This window comes from Chelonia mydas, chromosome 9 (genome assembly GCF_015237465.2).
Source record: "Chelonia mydas isolate rCheMyd1 chromosome 9, rCheMyd1.pri.v2, whole genome shotgun sequence".
Lineage (NCBI taxonomy): Eukaryota > Metazoa > Chordata > Testudines > Cheloniidae > Chelonia > Chelonia mydas.
The window spans coordinates 27,995,803-28,016,727 of record NC_057855.1 but is presented as its reverse complement, the minus strand read 5'-3'; the positions used below and the strand labels follow the sequence as shown (position 1 = coordinate 28,016,727).

At 41.8% G+C, this 20,925-nt stretch overlaps 1 protein-coding gene across 1 annotated transcript; it reads left to right on the top strand.

The window, feature by feature from the left end:
* The first annotated feature begins 10,701 nt into the window (after positions 1–10,701).
* TM4SF4 (transmembrane 4 L six family member 4) lies at positions 10,702–20,573 on the top strand. Its single transcript, XM_007057442.3, has 5 exons — positions 10,702–11,036; positions 11,324–11,413; positions 14,459–14,592; positions 19,163–19,352; positions 20,055–20,573. The coding sequence occupies exons 1-5, from the start codon at positions 10,863–10,865 to the stop codon at positions 20,070–20,072; spliced, it is 606 nt and encodes a 201-aa protein (XP_007057504.1). The 5' UTR covers positions 10,702–10,862; the 3' UTR covers positions 20,073–20,573.
* Positions 20,574–20,925: the final 352 nt, after the last annotated feature.

Here is a 20,925-nt window from a genome sequence, read left to right as displayed (position 1 = left end):
AACACAGCACACAGGCCAGCCTCTAACTTATGCTTGGATAAAACTTTCCCCGCGGTGAGGTTATTCCCTAACTACCACCTGTGTGGCTTCTTGTCCTTTCCCTTGGAGAAGCTGTACTGCTGGAGCAGATTCCAGCCTAGCTGGACCACACGCTCCAGTCTGGTATGACAGGTCCCAGCTTCACAAGTCTGAAGGGCGCTGTCCATTGCTGGGGTGAGGGCTGCGCTGCCTTTTCCGGCAGAGGCCTAGTGCGCGGGCAGAGACAGGGCAACCCCACAGCACATCTGCACTCAGTGTGGGCAGAAGCTTCTCGCCACCTCTCCCAGCCTGCTGCTGCAGCGGCGGTGGGAAGGGAGGCCCTGAGCGTGGGAGACTGTGGGGCTGACGGTAAGTGGCTCCAGGGAGGAGGGCGCCTTGGCAGAGCACAGGTGAGAGGCTGGACCACCCTGCCCCATGCCGCGTGTGGGACGGGCCTGGGGAGCACCCAGCCAGGCCCTCGCACACTGGGAGCCTGCATGGGCAGCAGCACTGCTAGGGTTAGTAGCTGGGCCGGAGAGGCAGGGTGAGCCCTGGCAGTTGGAGCACTCACTCCAGGACCGCTAGCCAGTAGCCCTTCCCTCCCTGTATGGGCTGCCCCAGTACTTGCTAAGCCGTGCTGTGCACTCTGCCGGGCCGCAGCCCAGCCGTGGCTGCCTGGAGAGGCAGGCACAGCTCCCCTTGGGGCAGGGAGCAAAGGGCTGGCGCTCTTCGCATGACAGAGGAGGAGCAGAGTGTCCAAGGAAGCTTGAGCGTCCCTTGTGGAAACTAGAGCGGTCACCTCCCAAGGCGCCCCTGTCCCACTGACTGCCCCCGGAGTGAAATCACAGGCTGTGTTCCAAGGGCTAGGGCCAGACTAGAAGCCTGCCAGTGGGATCCCCAAATCAGGTGCCCAGAAGGGACGAGTGCAGTCAGAGAAAAATAACTGATTTGACTTGGTCTGTTTGCAAAAACCTTCATTAGAACATGGATTTTGGTAGAGTTCTTTGTAGACCGTTGATGAGAGATCAGATAAATTAGCTCACAAAGGTTCTTTTTTTATTCAAAGACAAAACAGCCCAACAGAGGAAGGAAAGGATTAATGCTTTGATTCCCAGAGCAGATTGGTAAAGTCTGGCAGCATTCAAATCTGTTCTGAAATTATGAGTTTAACCCTCTGTGGGTGTGGGTGTGGGTGTGTAAAACACGCACTTAACTCATGTTCAACAATGGAAGGTTACACCCACCTTTTGATCAATTTCTTATCTTGTTTTGAATATAGCTTTTCAGAAGTCGGCAAACCCAGAGACATCATGCACCAGCACTAGGCTGGTACAGATTGCATATCAGTACAGCCGCCACAAAATCATCTGTCATCTTCTGTGTGAGCTGTAGTTAGCACACTGTCATATTTGGCAAGCTTTCACAGAACATGCAGCCCTCTCACAGGTTCTACGCATACAGGAAACTGGGGGTACACACAGTTCACTGTAAGCTTAGCATAAGTAAAAAGCATGCTGGGAATCTGATTCAGAATTACATACTGTGAGCATAAGTAAAAAGAATACAAAGCCTTCTAGAAATATATATCGGCTAACAGTTTGAACTGACTGAAGTTTTCTAGTGCAGTCATGTATTGAGGTTCACTTAATACTTAGAATTTTTCTCGATAACACACTGCCCCACTAAGGGCGTGTCTATACCAGAGCAAGAAGTTATTTTTAGAATGTGGTGCTAGAATGTTTTTAAACACAACATGCCCTGTCTATGCTAGAGATGCAGTTGTATTTTAAAATCAATGTTTGCCAAAGGAAAAAAGGGAAGTTGGCAGGGAAACAATTGCCAAGAACCAAAGAAAGTATTGCAAACATTTGAGATCACCACCTAGAGATGGATCACAAGTCCCTCCTATCCAGAGGGCACCTAATGCACTGGGACTGATATAGCTCCACCAGTTCATTGGGAGCCACAGTCGTTAAAAGCTTTGGGAGTCAGCATCCCATCCTCAGCCCAAAAACTCGTGGAACTATGTCAGTCCCGGTATTTTAGGTGTCTTCCCCAGCTAGACGTTCAGTGGTGTGACACCAGGCCCTTATGCTGGAGTGAGAGGAGAATCAGAGCCATTGTATCTTTAAATGTGAGTTAGTTACTTTTAAAAGCAAAGCACTGCAAATTCCCATGGCATCAAATCCTGAGGCCATTACATGACATTTTGAGCCAAAATTCTCAATGCAGCCAATGGGTGTTTGACTGACCAAAGGCTGAGTAAAAACTGAGTTTGCAGATGAAGGACCTCTGCTGCACTCCTCTTAGGAAAAGTTAAGCACCCTGAAACTCTACTGAAGTCAGTGGGAGACGCAGGTGTTCAGCAGCTTACAAGAGTTCATTCCAATGTAGGAACAGGCCCTCACATACTTTTTTCCTGAACACACAAAGTGAGGTGTGTGGTTATTCTGGGAGTTCTGCTTAACCTCTTTACTGAATTTAAGATGGATTTTATATCATGTAAAACATATTCTCCTTCCAAAGCAAAAAACCACTGGTGCAATCGGAAAATTGAACAAATACAACAATTTTAAAACTTCTTATCCATTTAAATAGCCGTAAGGATGTAAAATAGAGTTGGAGCTTTGATTTAGACTTTCATACCTTAATCATATGATCTGGCAATTGGTAAAAATGTGCTAGGGTTATTAAAAATATGTGAGTTTCTAATTCAGTCTTTCCTGGAAATGGCCTCATGTTGGCCAGCACAGCTGGCCAGAGGTCACAAAATAAACATAAAAGTCAGCCTTTCAAATACAAGTATGGAAAAACACAGGCTCTGTGGCCCAATCTGCAGAAAATGTCTGCAATCTGCTGACCAATATAAGCTCTGGAAGGCCATGGACGCTGGCACCACCAAACCCTATGCTGTCAGGGGAAAAGGTCAACCCACTGTGGTAGGTACAATGAAAAACAATCTGTGGCTCCACGGTAGGGAGTGGGACTTGCAGAGCTACAGGGTAGAGGACATCATGTAAATAAGCTCCTCCTGGTAGCTCTGCATCTTCCAAGTCTCAGGGCCGCACAGTTTGTGGAATGAGAGCATCCCTGGTCATGACAAAAGACATGTTTTTAAACCACAAGAAGCATACGGCGCTACCTGTAACATTCTGCCTTGTCAGCCAGCCTAGGTTTAACAAGCTGTGGACCTACTGCCCTAAAACTCTACCTGGTCCACAGACATTGCTAAATACATCCTTTCATACTTCTCTAGACTAACTCCATTTTTTTCTGGTGTTAAATATTCAGATTATTCAATGTAGAAAGTTAGAGCCTGCTTCTGCTGTGACTTACACCAGTCCTACACCATTGTAACTCCATTGACTTCAGTGGAGTTACCTTGTTTTACACCAGCATGAGGGGAAGTATCAGGGACTTAAAAGTACTACTGTGATTGTGAGCTAACGGCCAACCTCGCTCTTCAGTTTTGATCACAATTCTCAACATGTGCTTCTTTAGGCGGATAGGTCCATCAGGGCCTAAAAGCACAGCATGCAACTGTACATCATTTATAAGCCTGAACTTCTTTGCAAACAACAGTGGAATGAAGTCAAAAATGGTGATGGATATGGTAGCAGAATAAATAGAGATTAAAAACTGATTTGTCCTAACACTTTTTCTGATAATCTCTTAATTTGTCCAATTTAACACATTAGACTTGATCATCTCATCAGTTGTTTGCATGCAAGCCTATCTGTCCATCTATTTATATGGCCCTCATTACCATGATATGTGAGCACCACAAGTATTTAAGAGAAATAGTAACAATTGCAAAATATAAACTTTCCCTTCATAACCTGTCAGAGAAAACTTGACCAGACAGTTGGGTTGTTTTTTTCTGCCTGTGAAGGAGTTTTAGGAGGTTGAGTTTTGATTGTGTATGTGAAGAGCTATTGAGGGAAAGCTAAATCCATGAAATAAGTTTTGCAGTTGGTTGTGAACATTGTGAAATTTGGGGTCATCCTTTTCTTTCATGGGAATGAATTTCTGGCCCCCAGGAATGTCCTTTCTCTGGCGCTCACAAGCCACTCCCCTCCTGACTTCAGTGGGAATCCCACACGCACAGCTGACAGAATGACCATGCTGCTTGAGTTTCAAAAAGAGCCAGGAAAGGAACATGGCAAACTAATAGCAATATTACTACTAGGACTGCTGCTAAGAGTAAAGTAATATGAATTCATAATAAGGACAATACTTTGTAGTTCTTGTGCGTGTTGCAGTCCTTGGCCAAAAATGACTACAATTTTGTGTACAGTCAATTCTGTGTACATTGCTTGGAAAAAGCCACGTAAAATACAAATTGTTCTGATGGGCCTTCTCTGTGCTCCTGGATGAGTGAGCGAATGGCAAAGGTGGCATTTATCCTGGTATAGACAGTGGGCCAAATTGAGAGGTGATGTTTAAGGTGGCATAAATTAGATTTCTTTTATGCTCAGAATCTCTTGTACTCTGAGGCATACTTACATTCTACTCATGTGTAAGAAGGCGTATGTTGAAACAGCCCTCACCCTCCTCTACCTGCTTAGAACATTTTACACATCCTGAGCATGTTAAATGCGCTGGCTTGGGTCCCATTACACATGGGTAAATTAGCTGTAAGTAGGTCTAATGGAATCTTATAGATTCCAAGGCTACCAGATTATCATTGTGATCATCTAGTCTGACGTCCTATGTAACACAGGCCATAGACCTTCCCCAAAGTAATTCCTAGAGCACATCTTTTAGAAAAACATCCAATTTTGGTTTAAAAATTGGCCATGATAGAGAATCCACCCATGACTCTTGGTAAACTGTTCCAATGGTTAATTACTTTCACCATTAAAAATGTATGCCTTATGTGACGCATGGCTAGAAAGCGTTAAACATCCTGCAAAATAAATAACCCTCAAAAGACATGTGGGGAGATAGTTTGTGTTTTTGTGTATTTACATATGCAGAAGGGTCGACAATGTAATCAACAGTCCCGGTCTATGCTGTATTCTGATAATCAGAGTCCCCCCTTCCTCTGACGTTCTTGTTAAACCCTGGATTTGTCCTGGAAATGGCCCACCTTGATTATCATACACATTGTAAGGAGAGTGATCACTTTAGATAAGCTATTACCAGCAGGAAAGTGGGTTTGTGTGTGTGTGTGGGCGGGCGGGGGGGGGGGAGAAAACCTGGATTTGTGCTGGAAATAGCCCACCTTGCTTATCATACACATTGTAAGGAGAGTGATCACTTTAGATAAGCTGTTACCAGCAGGCGAGTGGGTTTGTGTGTGGGGGGGGGTGGGGAGAAAACCTCGATTTGTGCTGGAAATAGCCCACCTTGATTATCATACACATTGTAAGGAGAGTGATCACTTTAGATAAGCTATTACCAACAGGAGAGTGGGTTTGTTTGGGGGGGGAGAAAATCTGGATTTGTGCTGGAAATGGCCCACCTTGATTATCATACACATTGTAAGGAGAGTGATCACTTTACATAAGCTATTACCAGCAGGAGAGTGGGGTGGGGGGAGAGAAAACCTTTTGTAGTGATAAACACCCATTTTTTCATGATTTGTGTGTATAAAAACAAACATCTTCTGTATTTTCCACAGTATGCATCCGAAGAAGTGAGCTGTAGCTCACGAAAGCTTATGCTCAAATAAATTGGTTAGTCTCTAAGGTGCCACAAGTACTCCTTTTCTTTTTCCTATAGTAGCACATTTTCACCTGTGTTTGTTTGTTTGTTTTGTTTTCCTAGTTTATTTCATTTATATAGAATCTATAAATTATTGTGAAATATCGGCTAGATTCTATCCATAGTTTAACTCGTGTAAATCCAGAGAAACTCCATGGACTTCTGTAGAGCTACTTAAAATTTAACTTGTAAAACTTGAGAACAGAATTTGAACCAGAGAAAGATTACAGAAATTCTTACTGTTGGTAGAAATGCTGATTGAAAACTAATTCTAGTGGATCTTAAAGCAGAGATGGTCCATTGAAAAGCCAAATAAATCAATATTTGCTTAAATATTACCTAAACAGTCCTTCAGATCTCTCTCTCTCTCTCAGGGACATATTCAGTTCTTTTGCTCTTACGTATGCATATCTTTATCAGGGTATATGTCTCATCATTAGTTCAATTTCCCCTGTACTTTATCCATCTGACGTTTAAATTGTCACCTTATAATGGCCTCTAGAGCCAAACCCTGTTATGTATGTCTTATCACACATTCTATGTAGCAAGGAGCAATTAACTTATCAACTAGTAAATGCAAGAAATAAATACTTGTGAATAATTTAAGCAAGTCATTTTTTGAAGTATGTAAGCATCTGATTTAAAGAGACCTTCTGAACCATCTGATTCTGCCCCCTGACGGAGACATTATGCTGGATTAGATGAACCACTAATGTGATGTACTGTGGCAAATCTTATGTTCCTACTAAGAGTTCTATCACAGAGAAGAACTTTCCCAGAATCCATTTCCAAAATTCCATATGCTGCTATCACTGAGAGCTTTTGAGCTTTACCTTCTGTTGTTTCCAATGTCCCTTAGTAGACTTTGTACTGGCCCTGTCTCACAACCTGGGGAAGAGCTGACTTGCTGCTCCCACTGTTTCCAAAATGAAGCAGAAGAAGAAGAAACATATTTTACTATATCAGGCCTTTCATCTCAAAATGACCCCAAAATAGTGTCATGGACATGCATCTGCCTCTGCAATCAGTGGCATGCTGGACAATGGAAAGAGTTGCCAAGGACAAGGGAACAAATTCCTACTTGGAAAAAAAATGCCACTGGATCTTTAATATCCGTACAGTCAAGACCAAACCTTGTTTATTAAGGTCTCATCTAACAGATCCCAATAGAGTAAACAGTGTAGGAACAAATCCTGATCTCATTTATACTGGTAAAAATCTGGAGTAATTCTACTGAAATCAGTGGAATAGCTCTAGATTACTCCGGGGGTAAATGAGAGCAGAATTTGGCTCCTAAAAATATCTTCTCAACATTGGAAGGATGAAAAGCTGATTTTTCATCCTTCTCAGTTTGTATTCGTGATTCCACGTATGCTCATATGAACCCCAACCTGGTGGTAACCACACTAAGCCATCTGTACTAATACTGCTCACCCCTCAGCCTTTTTCAACCAATTTGATTTGTGCTGGAGCATTGAAGTATAAAGAGTTTGGAGACTAAAACACCTCAAGGAGAACAGAAGGAGGGGCCTCTCTGTGGTCAGGTCTTGACTCAATCAAAGGCTTCTGTATCAGCAGTGTTCAGATTGAGAAGATCTTTGGGGAGCCTAACGCAAAAAGAGCAACCATCCAGTATGTGGATAGCATCCTCCACAGCACCACAGATACACAGTGGGCTGTCCTAGGCATGGTTGGTCTTGGTGCAGAGAACCATGCCACACCAGAATTAGTTAAGCTGACTCCAGAGGGGGCATGGGAATCCACAGCCAGATAGCATTTTCATCCAGCCTGATGTAGGAGTTCCTGGTAGATTGTTCTGTTTCTTGTAACATGATCTCATTTCATGGCCATGTTATGCCATGAGACAGCTACTCCATGGAGAATGTTTGAAACAGGAAATTGAATGGAACCTCCCATATTGAGCAGGCACCTGACTCACTGTTTTATTGATTCATGAGGTCTCTTCTATAAATGAACTAGGTCTTTTGTGCCTCAAGCTATTATATTTTACTCAGCAGTTCTTGGATTTCCATATGCTGCCAATAAAAAAAACAGTTTTCAGTGGGTATCTGAGTTTCTAGCTATATACATAAGCATGTTCATTTCTCTTAATTAAGGCAACAATAGGCATATTAGAAACATACGATTATCAGTTAGCAGCCAGAATTCTAAACTGAGTGCTCAGTACTTGCCTGGCTCCCAATATCTCATGGACAGCAGTGTGTGGAAAAATCAGGAGATTATTACTAGTATTTGCTCAATCAGGGGAGTAGTTGGCTTAGGGGGTTAGCGCACTAACCTTTCACCGGCAGAGGTTCAAATCTCAATGGTTGGACAGATTTGGATAGTCTTACACACGCTGAAAGTACATTACTCCTCAAGCAGGCTCGCTAAAGTCAACTTGAATAAAGGGATCAGAATCTGACCTGAAGTCAGATGTGAAAATGCGTTTTGTAGTTTCCTCCATTAACCACCTGCATCACTGGGAGAAGGACTGTACTCAGTACTACCACCAGTATTGTTAATGATTAAAAATGAATAATTATGATGTGTAACGTTTGTTTGTTCCTCGTATTACAGTAGAACCCAGAGACCCCATTCTTTGCTTAGGAGAAGCAAAGGCTGGAATAGCAGAGTTATATGTCAATAATAAGTCATACTGGGGAAGCCTACGCAGAGCCTGCCACACCTGCTCAGACCTGTGCTTATTGTCCCTCGCTTGTATAAACGTTACATTTAGCCACAAAGAAGATTTCTAACATCACAACTTTTGGCTTAAATATACACTGTCAGGCTTGGCATATGTGAAACATGACCTATTTTTCATTTTTGTAAACAAGTGCTGTTCTTTATACACACTAGGTCAGATCCCCCAGTACAGTAACGCTACCTTACTACTCTGATGGTGAAAACAGCCCTAAAATTGACAGATTCGGCCACTTGAACATCCTCTGCCTAAGGAAATCTTTGGGTTGTGCAATGACATGGTTAGTGGCCTTTATGCTACCTGCCCTTCTGGCTTCTGATGCATGGGACTTGGCAGATGCAAAGTCAGGCTGGCTGGGGCCCTTTACAGTCAACAGCAGCCAGTGTAAATTAGAGTAGCCCTGAGGCACAAAACTGCTATGAGAAGAAAACTTGTTCAAAGTTTGAATGATAAATACTTCAATGGTATCCTTCTGGGAAAAGTCACTTGTTTATGAACACAACTCAGAATCTAAGATGTCACCTTAGAGACTTGACTAGAATGAAATCCTTGACTTTCTACCAGTGCTGAGCATTAGTGTGAAACTCAGAAGAAGAGGGTCTTATGTAGAGGCTAAGTGTGAAGGAAAAGGTCTGAAGTTTAGCACATGTATTAAAAGGCCCTGAGGCCTGTTTTTAACTGAGGCACTCGTTTGAGGGTCATTCATTGCTCACTTTGGTTTGTTCCACCACATTTTGCACATGGCCTAAACCCTATTTGTAAGCTGTGCAGCCTGCTGTGTGCTAGGTTTCCTGGAGTGGGAATTAAAAAATGCTAGGGACCAAATTTTGCACTGTTACACCCAGGAAACCCCGTTGGCTTCATTGACATTTTCATGGATGTAGTTCAGAGGATAAAGCCAGATTCAAAGACCATTGAAGTCACAGGGAGTTTTTCCATTTCCTTCAATGGACTATCGATCTGGCCCACACTTTGGCTCCACCACTCAGTATTTAACTGAAGAGCCCAGCAGCTTTACTGAGGTCTGTATAGAAAGTCCCAAATATCTGGTGTGAGCATGAACAGGGTGTTCTGTAAAACCAGGTTGGATTATTTGGGGGCTCTCCTTACTCTGATTGGCCCAAAGTCCTGCTAAGGGGCATAGAGGGGACATATTATGGGAACGTAACGGGAAAGGTTCTCATAATGCACATAGTCATATCCACTTCAGAATTCTAACTATGCACAAATGATATCTCAGCACTAAGGCTGTAATCCTCCAACTTGTGTGGATACACACCTGTGCCTGCATGGAGCCCAAGCAAAATCAACTAGGCTCTTCATGAGCTCAGGGATCTGCCTGCCACAATTCTGCTTGCAGGATTAGGATCTAATGCCTATTTCTGTTTAAAGGGCTCAGACTTACTGTCTTCACTCAGACAAAACTCTAACTCATGTTAAATGTAAGCTTTGCCTAAGGAAACAGAACTCTACGAAATTCTCCTTTAAGACAACAAAGAAAAAACCACAAAGAAGGAGGACGTTTGGTGCATCTTTTCTAAATGCCCCCCATTACTCCAGGATGCTAGTGGCAGAAGATGCCTTTATAAATTCTGCACACCTGCTGACAGAATCCATTAAGTATTTACAGCTTTGATTGTGCACTAATTCTTAGGATATTTCAAAATAAGAAAGGTTTCAGAGTAGCAGCCGCATTAGTCTGTATTCGCAAAAAGAAAAGGAGTACTAGTAGCACCTTAGAGACTAACCAATTTATTTGAGCATAAGCTTTCTTGAGCTACAGCTCACTTCATCGGATGCATCCAATGAAGTGAGCTGTAGCTCATGAAAGCTTATGCTCAAATAAATTGGTTAGTCTCTAAGGTGCCACTAGTACTCCTTTTCTTTTTTCAAAATAAGAAATGCTTATTAGCTTGACCATCCTAAGCCGTTTACTGGGGGATTCCTGACTGCAGCTGGCTATAGCCATCACAAACTGATTAATGACATGTTTTCTTTTCAACAACAGCTAAGAATTATTTTCCAGTGTGGGCACGGACAGCGTGTTACAAAAATGACCATCCAGAACTGAACAAGATATTTTCCAATAATTGGACTCCAAATAACTGACGGTCTAGTCTGCACTGGTAGAACATTAACAGAGGCTATTGGTCGTCATGGTAAAAAAAGAGGTTGGTCTGACTGTAATCTCATTTATGGGGGTTCAGAAAATTGACATCATGGCAGTGAGAGCTTATAAATAACTGGAGCACTGGCTTACTAACAGACTGCAACCTCTCCAAGGGAAACATTCTATAGGCTGAATTCCCCAAGGGCAAAACAGAATTGGATTTTGTAAATTACGCTGAGACACTCCTGTTTAAAACACTGACAAGAATAAGGGGTTTTCATTTTTCTTTAGTTTAGTTTGTAATTTTGTTTAGAAAGCATGTGTTCCGGTGGTTGTGCCAAGTGCCTGGGAATCACCCTCATTCCTCTGGCTCTGCTATGTACTCTAGCTAACATCTTGCTATTTTTCCCTGGAGGAGAAGTCACCAGCAATAATGAACACATCACAGACGAAGTCTGGTACTTTGGAGGGATCTTGGGATCCGGTGTACTGGTAAGTAGACAAATCCTGAAATTTTCACTTTTATTTTCTAAAGTAAAAGGTTAGGGTTTTACTGTAATTCCCCTGCACTTCAAATACAGTAAAACCAACATTGCAAATGACTCTTGATTGTGCACTTTGTTTAATAAGTAAATAGGCAATTTAAAACTTGTTTTGATTGAGTAATGAAAATTTCAATTTAGTGATAAAAAACAAAAGACACTGGACTAATAGATTAAAACATAAGGTTAACTCAGAATGGTCCAACCTAATCAAACTGTATTTTTTATTGTTGGTAGATGATCTTTCCTTCCTTGGTATTTTTGGGCCTTAAGAATAATGATTGTTGTGGATGCTGTGGTAATGAAAGCTGTGGAAAGAGATTTGCGGTAAGTGGAAAAGAAGGGTGTGGCCAAAAAAAAAAGCCAAATGGTTACAAACAATGACATTTATATCATGTCTGTCCATGTATATTTATGATGTTCTAGAGTGTGACTATGTAGTGCATGTGTTTGTTGTCCATAGCACAAAGTGCAAAATCCTGGTATCCCTTTGTGCCTTAAGTCAAGGATTAATGATGTGCCAAGATGTTGTTCTAGCAGGACCCCTTGATAGTACCAAGACCACTTTTACCGTGCTGCCTTGTTGGCATGCCAATGTGATACAGCTGTAGCTCTGACATGGCTTGTTAAAAGTGGGTGCCAATAAAACAAATTTCTTAAAGACCCACATTTTGCTTTTCTCAGATGATAGGACAGTTATTTTTTTTTCTTTTTTGACAGATGTCTCTTGCTCCATTACAGTCACAGTATAGCTTTACTGTGGACCCTACACATATGTAATGTGGATCTTCTGAAAAATATTACAGCCATTTCCATAGTATAGTTATTTCTTCCTTTTAGCAAATCCATGTCACACCATAAGAAAGACCTTCAGCACCCAACAATATTAAGCAAAGGGTTGAAAAGGGTGGTGGTGTGGAGCATCTGATAGCAAAATAATAGGTTAAAGTAACAGTGTGTTGAAAGCAGTGTTGTTGTAGCCATATTGGTCCCATGATATTAGAAAGACAAGGTGGGTGAGGTTATATCTTTTATTGGACCAACTTCTGTTGGTGTGAGACACAAGCTTTTGAGCTACACACAGCTCTTCTTCAGGTCTCAAAGAGGAAGAAGAGTGCAAGAAGAAGAGCTCTGTGTAAGCTCAAAAGCTTGCCTCTCTCACCAACAGACGTTGGTCTAATAAAAGATATTACCTCACCCACCTTGTCTCTCAGTGTGTTGAAAGGCAGCTGACAGGGAGCAGGTAGGGCATATACAGTGGTTGCTTCGAAATAAGGTACAGCATAAATTGTGTACCTCAAATTGAAGTTTAAAAGTCAACTCCGTATCAGAGCCAGTTACAGAGCATGATACAGAAGCACTCTGCAAGACTGCATTTTGTTTTGTAATAGGTCTCCAATCTTTTAAGTATTATGACTTTTAAGGTGGGTGAAAAATTGTATTTCAAATGGAGGCAGGCCCAAACAACCCCCCTTCATCTCCCCCAGCATGAAAATCCCTACACTACACCACTGCCACGTTCTGGGGAGCTGAGATGTAGAGTCCAGTTCAAACTTTTTCTATAATGGGCTAAATTAAAAATATGGATCCAAACACCCTGAAGACATTGAGGAATTTTGGCTCTGGAGCCGAATGTGGCGCTGAACTTTTTGGCTTAGGCTCATTTTTAATTTCAGATGCTACTTCCTCCATTTTACACAGTGGAGGGGTGGAGCAGCTAGCACAGGAGATGGCGTAGCTGCTTCCATCTACTCTATGCCCATGGAAAATACCTCTACTTAGGGACAGCAGACTTAGCGGGCTGGAGAATTTGGTCCAGAATCTTTGTGGAAGAATGCACTTCTCATACTCAGTAGACTAGAATGGGCCAGATTCTGATCTCAGTAGCATGGTGTAATTCCAGAATAACTCCACCAAAGTAACAATTACTCCAGATCTGAATACCTTCCACTAGCGCATTAAGTGACGTGACTACACATCTCTCACATGTTGTTTGTTCTCTCATCCTCTCCCCAGGACCTGGATCCTGCATCAAGAATCACTAGCACAATCCCCCCATGTCTGTGCAAAGTTGTGGTGATTTAACTAGGGCTCTGCGTAGGTGCAGAGGGCTGCAGTAGTGGATCCCAGTGTAGTTTAGGGTCCAAGTCAAACTTTTCTTCTTTATTGCTGAATTAACACTGGAGGGAGTTAGTTAAGCTTAGAAGCCACACATTCCGTCCCACGAGAATCTTGTTGCCAATTTTCTGTCACAACAATTTATTATCCTAAATCAGTTCAGCTGTTGGAGACCTTTAATATCTACCACATATTTTGAACGGTTAAATACATTTAATGCTTTGCAGACAGATTCTACCATCATTTCACCTAGGCAACTCAACTGAATTTAGCTGGATTCTATAACTGAGAACAGAATTTTTCCTTTCATGTTAATTTGAACACCAGGCTTATGTTATGGAATTAATATTGTCTTGGAATGATTTAAAGATTTGATTACGTGAAGGTAACAAAATGTTTTCGAAGTCCAAGCAAAGGCTTTGGTTTCTAAGTGATTTTTTTTTTTAAATAATCATGAAGAATGCCAGAATGACGTTCTTTGAAAACAAAGTCTTCATTTAGCCACAGAACAGATCCAGCATGTGTAGTAGAAGCACAGGCTTCAGTATAGTTTTCCCACCTATGTACTTCAACTCTGTCCTAAAAGGGCCTTAACCATTTGGTATAATATAATGTAGTCCATACCTCATGTCCACTCAGTCCTTTGCCTCTCAACTGAAAGTGCCATCTCTGCATTAGTGCCAGCTGTGATGTTGGTTATGATGAGGACAAATACACAATAGGAAGAAAAGAATGTAAAAGGGGAGGGGAAATTTACAGAGGCAGAATATAATTAACCATGCCGAAATTTGATCAGGATGCCAAAATTAACAATTCTGCTCTTGTGAAATGTGCCAAGGCATCTTCACAAAGGGTTGGGACTTCAATTTTGGCCATGATCTCATCTGACAGACCCTTCAGTGTGGCACAGTGCCCCTGAACACCAGACAGGGTTAGTACTGATTGAGGGAAGTGTGTCATCTACTGAATCACCACTACCACTTCCTGTAGTCTCAAGGTGTTCCTTTGAGGTCTCCTATGCAAATACTACTCCAGTCTGACTTGGTTTAAGCTTTTAAGGACCAATGGGAATTGCAGGCACATAGTGGAATGCCTGCAGACATATAATGTACATTAGAGTCTAGTTACATCATGCATTTATCTTAACTGTTCAGGTGTTAGGGTTGAGACTGTACTACACATTCACTTAAGCGGGCTACATTTAATTGTTTGTAAGAGGTCAAAAATAACTTCATCTTTTTCTGTCTCTATCAGATGTTTACTTCTATAATATTTGCGGCTGTTGGACTTCTGGGAGCCGGATACTGCTTTATTGTGTCAGCAGTTGCTCTAAATAGAGGCCCTAAGTGTAACACTGACAATAGTTGGACCTATCCATTTGAGAATGGGTAAGATACTGCACTGCATCATGCATGGGTTAGCTACAAAAGATGTGATATAGCCACTCACTGAAGCGGTGCTGCACTAAGGAAGTTTGTGATGTCATTTCTAGATTTAATTCTGTTGTGTAAATAGGGAATTGCACACAATCACATTACTGAGACTGCAATGTGGCTGCCTGCTGGATGAAGCACATTAGTGTTGCTGTGGACTGTTACATGGCTACACAATATTCTAGAATAAGAATACCATCCCCAGCTGAAACTAGAGGTTTCAAAGACCCCAATTAAGATAAATTTGCCATTTGTCAGTTTATTCCTTAGATTTTTAAAGCAGTAGGGGGGATAGACTAGAGACATATGACTGAGTGTCTTTAGTGGGAATCTCAGATCTGAAACTGAGGCTATTAATATTTAAGAGTTAGTCTTTATGTAATTTTATTTTGGTTATGGAAATTGGAGGGAGTTGTCCACACTATGCAGCTGAAACTTCTTTGGTATCATGCATTTGTGTCACTTGTTCAGATCCCTGGATTCCCTGGCGGGAGTTTAAGTCAGCAAAGTTCAAACTGGAAATAAGATGCACATTTTTAACCATGAGGGCTGTTAACCATTGGAACAGATAGCCAAGGGATGTTGTAAATTCTCTGTTACTTGGAATCTTTAAACCAAGGCTGGAGCTCTTTCTGAATGATGTGTTGTAGTTCAGCTGAAGGATGTTGGTCAAGGTGAAGGAACCACTGGATGAAATCTATGCTGGAGGTCAGATTAGATCATCATAAATATCTCTTCTGGTCTTAATACTGTTACTCTCTGAATTAACAGAGCATTAGGAGTATCCAGAGGCAATATTAAAAAAACAACAACAACCAGAACTGGGTTTTGAAATAACCTTCACATTTTGATTGAAATTGGCAAAGCCCAGAAAATGGCAATGAGGTCTGCCATTCCATCCTTCTCTCATTCTACGGTGGCTCAGGGCTGGCTTTTAGAACAGCAAGGGACGTGTTTGTGCTGCTGTGTTATCTAGGCATGAGATGAAATACAGGTGACTTGTCAGCATTTGATGGTTGGTTAGAAATGTTATTTCCCTTTTCTCATTGTAGTAGAATTTCCTTTGTTTTGTTTTAATAACAATGTAAAACCATAAGAATTAAGAAAAATATTTGAGTCTGAAAATTTACCATTGTTTCCCTAATCGCAACTCCCATTGAAGATAATTTAACATTTTGTAGCACCAAAGTCAATGAGAGTTGCATCCTCTAATCCAAGGTCAGACTTTGGTGCTTAAAGCATTAAAATCTGCCTAATCTATCCCTGAGATGAAATGAGAGCAATCGATGTACACTAAGGATGAATTTATCTCCTGTGTTCTAAATGCAACCCTATGATTAATTTCTACGATTCTGTCATGGAAGTCATGGATTCTGTGACTTTCTGGGACCTCTGTGACTTCTTCTAGGGCAGGACTGTGGAGTAGCTGTCAGCCCCAGGGCTGCAAGAACAGGGGCCAGCCCTGGAGCAGCAGCCACCAGAACAGCTGGCCAGCGGCCAGCTCTAGAGCCACAGAGCAATGGCCACCAGAACAGCAGCCTTGGTCAGCCCTGGTGCCACCAGAGCAGTGGGCATCGTGGCCAGCCCCAGGCCCACTGGAACAGCAGCTGCCAGAACAGCTGACCAGCCCCAGGGCCACCAAACAGCTGACCAGTGGCCCACTGCCAAAGCAGTCTGCTGGAGCAGTGGTTGGAGCTGGATTAGCCCCTCCTGGGCTGGAGCAGCAGTGGTCATCCCCGACGCAGGATCAGTGGCAGGGCTGGAGGAGCTGTAAGCCCCACAATGCTCTGTTTGTCCCCCCTCCCCAAGATATTTTTAGTAAAAGTCATGGACAGCTTGCGGGCTTCCATGAATTTTTGTTTATTGCCCGCTGTGACAGGTTCCCCCTGGGTTGCTACCTGGAACTGGGGTACCACTGGGCCCTCTGACCCACCAGCCTGGGTTCCTCTCACACTGTGACAAGCTATAAAGTCCTCCAAGCTTGCACTTTGACCAGCATTAACACAGGTAGGGACACACCCAGCTGCAGTTACACACAGGCTCTCTAACCCCCAGTCTACAACACCAGAGCAGTACCGTCCTGCCCTGGTCAAATCTGGCCAGTATATGGGTTTAATATCCGGTCCACCTCTCCCTCAATGTGAAGAGAATCATGCACACTTGTGGTAACCAAGCTGAGATTTTCTCCAGAAACCTTAGTCAAATGCACACTGGTTTAGATTAAAACATAAAATAAGTTTATTAACTACAAAAGATAGATAGATTTTAAGTGATTATAAGTGATAGTAATCTGCTTTGATCTGTTTGCTTAGTAAATAAAAACGCAAACTGAGCTTAACATACTAGATAGGTAGGATATGAATTAGCAAATTCTCACCCTGAGTGATAAACAGGCTGGCAGATTCTTAAGGCACTAGCTTTGAAGCTTGCGTTTCCCAGGTGTGCATACACAGCTGCACATTCCATCCCAGTTCAGTCTTTGTTCCTCAGGTGTTTCCAGGTGTGTTGTTGTAGGGAGAGTGAGGTACCACCATGATATCATTTCCCCCTTTTTTATCTTCTTTCCACTTGCTGGAAAGCTCTTTTGCTGTGACCTGGGTCAAACAGTTCCCATTGTGTAGTGCTATCTCTGAGAGGTTTCTATGGTACATAGTTCCTGGGGTAATCCTTATGCTTGTGTGCATTTCCTCAATAAGCCATTAACATTGTTTGGCCTTTTTACTTTTGCACCTGAAAGGCTGCTTGTGGGTGTTTTCAACCTCACAACATGTTTCAGTAACTCATACATAGCCAAACTTCATCACTACACATATGATGATAACACATACAATCCGAGATATTAATGTCTAGCAGATCAAGACTTTTAGAATGATACCTCACACGGCATACTTTGTACAAAACACATCCTAATTATATAACAGTGGTGAATAAGGGGGTACCAGGGTGTCACCCCTGTGACCTGTCCCAGACTTTTACTAAAAATACCCATGACAGAATCTTAACTTTATCTATGATACGCGTATGCATATTAGATGTACTGAATTTACCACTAGATGTCAGGGTTGCTCTATACAACTGCATAACTGGAACTGTGTTTAGTAAGAAAAAACACTTCACTTTCAAAGAAAGAAGAATACAAGCTTGGGTGACCACTGAACAGGCAGATCTTTGGCGTTGATCTTATTTGATGGTCCTTCTCATCTTCTTCCTTGCTTTAATCCCATTAGCTGTAGTTCACCCTACAAGTCCTCTCCCTCCAGAGTGCTGTGTTCGATGCCATATCCTCAATCACACCACATGCTAATATGTTTTCTTTTATGACATCCCACCACTTCTTGGGTCAGTGTCTGTCTGTTTCATTCAGTCTTGATCTGTTGGGCCCTCTTACCCACATTGTTGTCAGGACTGTGCTTTACATGACCCAAGCCATCTGAGCCTGCACCCCCTCATTTTTTCATCTAGGGGTGTTACTTTGACTTTGTCTCTAACATACACATTCCTCACGTGTTTTTTTCTGTCTTACACCACTCATCCATCTCAACATTTGCATTTCTGTGGAACAGATCATTTGCTCATATTTCTTCTTTGTCCAGTACCCACCACCATACATTCAAACTGGATGGACTGCCATTTTCTAGACTTTCCCTTTTACTCTTCCTGGTATCCTCCTGTCACATACTACACCACTTATCTCTCTCCATCTGAGCCAGGCACTTATTATCCTCTCTCTCATTTCAGCCTCCATTTCCCCATTTTTCTGGATTCTGGAACCCAGACACTTGAAACTTTGCATTTTTGATATTGTCTGCCCAGCCAGTTTCAAGGATAATGCTTCAGTGCTCACATTACTGAAATTACATGCTATATGTTCTGTTTTTTCTCTCTGCTTATTTTGATCCCTTATCTCTCCAACACATCTCCCTGTTTATTATCTAGACCATGTTTCTACTCACTGCATAGAACAATATCTACAGTGCACAACATGCTCCAAGGTTTCTTCATTTGTGAGTTTGTTGTGAGGGTATCCAGGATGAGGATAAGCAAGAAAGGGCTCAGTGCTGATCCCTGATGTACTCCCACCTTTATCGATAGTTCATCCGTTTCACCACTAGAAGTTTTAACTATTAATGTTGCATCTACATACTTGGCTTGAACAAGCTTCATATGAAGTTCTGGTATATCTTATCTGACGGTTCCTAACTGACAGAATAAAATGAAGTATTTAATTGCCTTCAGAACATATTTATTCTTTCTTTACCTGCTCTTTGTTCATGCTGTAGTCAGATAGAGGATGTCAATTTTTTGTAAATGCAATTATTTGAAATCAAAACTCTTTGTATTTCTGCTTGTGGAATAATGAAAGTGCCATTAATAGTGATATGGAAATTATTTTAGAGTCAAGTGGATACAGTGACTCACTTTTCAGATTACAATAACAACAAATTAGTAGCTACACTAGTACTGCATTACTGATTTACATTGACTTCTATTGTCTTTCTCATTTGCTTTTTTTCTTTTTACACAGGAATTATCTAAGCAACACCACCATTTGGACCTTCTGCACATCACCTGAAAACATAGTTCCCTGGAATTTGACCCTCTTCTCCTTGCTGCTGATAATGAGTGGAATTCAAATAGTGCTTTGTGCCATTCAGGTTGTCAATGGACTCATTGGAACAATCTGTGGGGACTGCAACTGTTGTGGATGCTGTGGGGTAAGCAAATTTGTGTCTTCTGTGTGTGATTACATTAATCAATAATGGATGTAAATATTCTTACATTAAGCTATTACATGGGGCAATTGCAAAACTCCCGAGTGTGTTATGGAGAAAGGACTTCAATGTTGTTTTAAGTGACATACTGTGGAAGATTTAAAAGATACTGGGCCAGATTCTCAGCACTGCAAACTTCCCTTTGCAGTGCTCTAGTGGCTTAAGGGGGACTTAAAACTGCCCTAAGTGGGCATCTATGGATTTCCAGGGCATAGGGGAATCCTTAAATGGCATAAAGCTGGTGGAGCCAGCTCTGCATCACCCCCTATTAGCCCTCATGAGGTACAAGGCATGTCAGAAGCATGGGTCATGGGTAAGGGGTAAAGCCCAAGGCCACAGCACTCTGGTGAACTCTACCAGCACAACAGTTCTAAGGTGCATTTTGCAAGTTGGTGCAATTTAGACCAGCCCTGAATCAGCCCCAAACAGCCTTGGGATAATTTGTACTAGAATAATTCCAGTTCAAAACCCCTAAAGCATTTTCTCTTGCTGAAAACATAATCTGAGTCTCTGACAAATTACAAAGATTGAAACAGCACACATTTATTGAACATATTCCTGCAGGGCTTGCAAAATAATAAAATCCATTAAAACTCACATGAATATTAACCAATATAAGTGATCTTTGTATTTTTATCCTTCTAGGGAAACGGAGCTATTTAAAGAGAACGAGGACTGCAGAAATCTCTTCATGTGAGGAGAATCCCTTTAGAGGCACTTCTTTTGTATGTTATTTTGGTGAGCCATGTTCATCTGCACACTCTCTGACTAAGAAGGTCTAGAATGAAGGGCATTTCACGCTATTGCTATGAAGCCCTGACTGCCCTTTGCATGCCATTTAAATCCCACGTCCTAGAATGAATTAAGCCCAGCTATTCCATTTATATTTATTTTTGTAAAACAGCTTCCATTTGAAAAGAGCCTCTTCAGAGTGGACATTCATCATTGCTTATGAATTAGCTCTCTGACTGGGGACTGATGAATGCTGCTAATACAAGTTCAGTTGTAATTTAATTGCATCTGTTTCTTTTTGACACTTATGAAATGAAAATGCAACAAATCTGTAACTTTCTTTTGAACTCTGGAATAAAGTTTTATTTGTTTCTACATACAAAAGTGAAGATTTCTATGCTCCGGACGCGAGATCATTAAAATGCTCTTTGTAAAAAGACTTTGTGGTGTTAATGATTTTCATTTGAAGTCTAATGGGATTTTCCTTTTCATTGGCTGTGATTGACGCATGGCATCGATCCTGCACAACATGATTATTTTGCATATAAATACAAGGGTAAAAGCGATGAGCACACTGGGCAGTGTGGAATGCAATCCTGCAGGAATGAGTGTGTTGTTACTAAGCCCCCAAGTTATTCCTGACTCATATCAGGAATTAAGCCAAAAAGGGAAATACATGGCAATTAATTATGATGATGATCTTGCTTATTCCAACATTGCCTTAGAGTCACCCACTCTCTGTCTTATTCCAGTCACGGGGTATGTCTACACTGCAGTCAGAGAT

Excerpts from the sequence above, each read along its gene's own strand:
- TM4SF4 (XM_007057442.3), top strand. The coding sequence starts at position 10,863 with ATGTGTTCCGGTGGTTGTGCCAAGTGCCTGGGAATCACCCTCATTCCT. Across the intron at positions 11,414-14,458 it reads GCTGTGGAAAGAGATTTGCG|ATGTTTACTTCTATAATATT; the intron begins GTAAGTGGAAAA and ends TGTCTCTATCAG. Across the intron at positions 14,593-19,162 it reads ACCTATCCATTTGAGAATGG|GAATTATCTAAGCAACACCA; the intron begins GTAAGATACTGC and ends CTTTTTACACAG.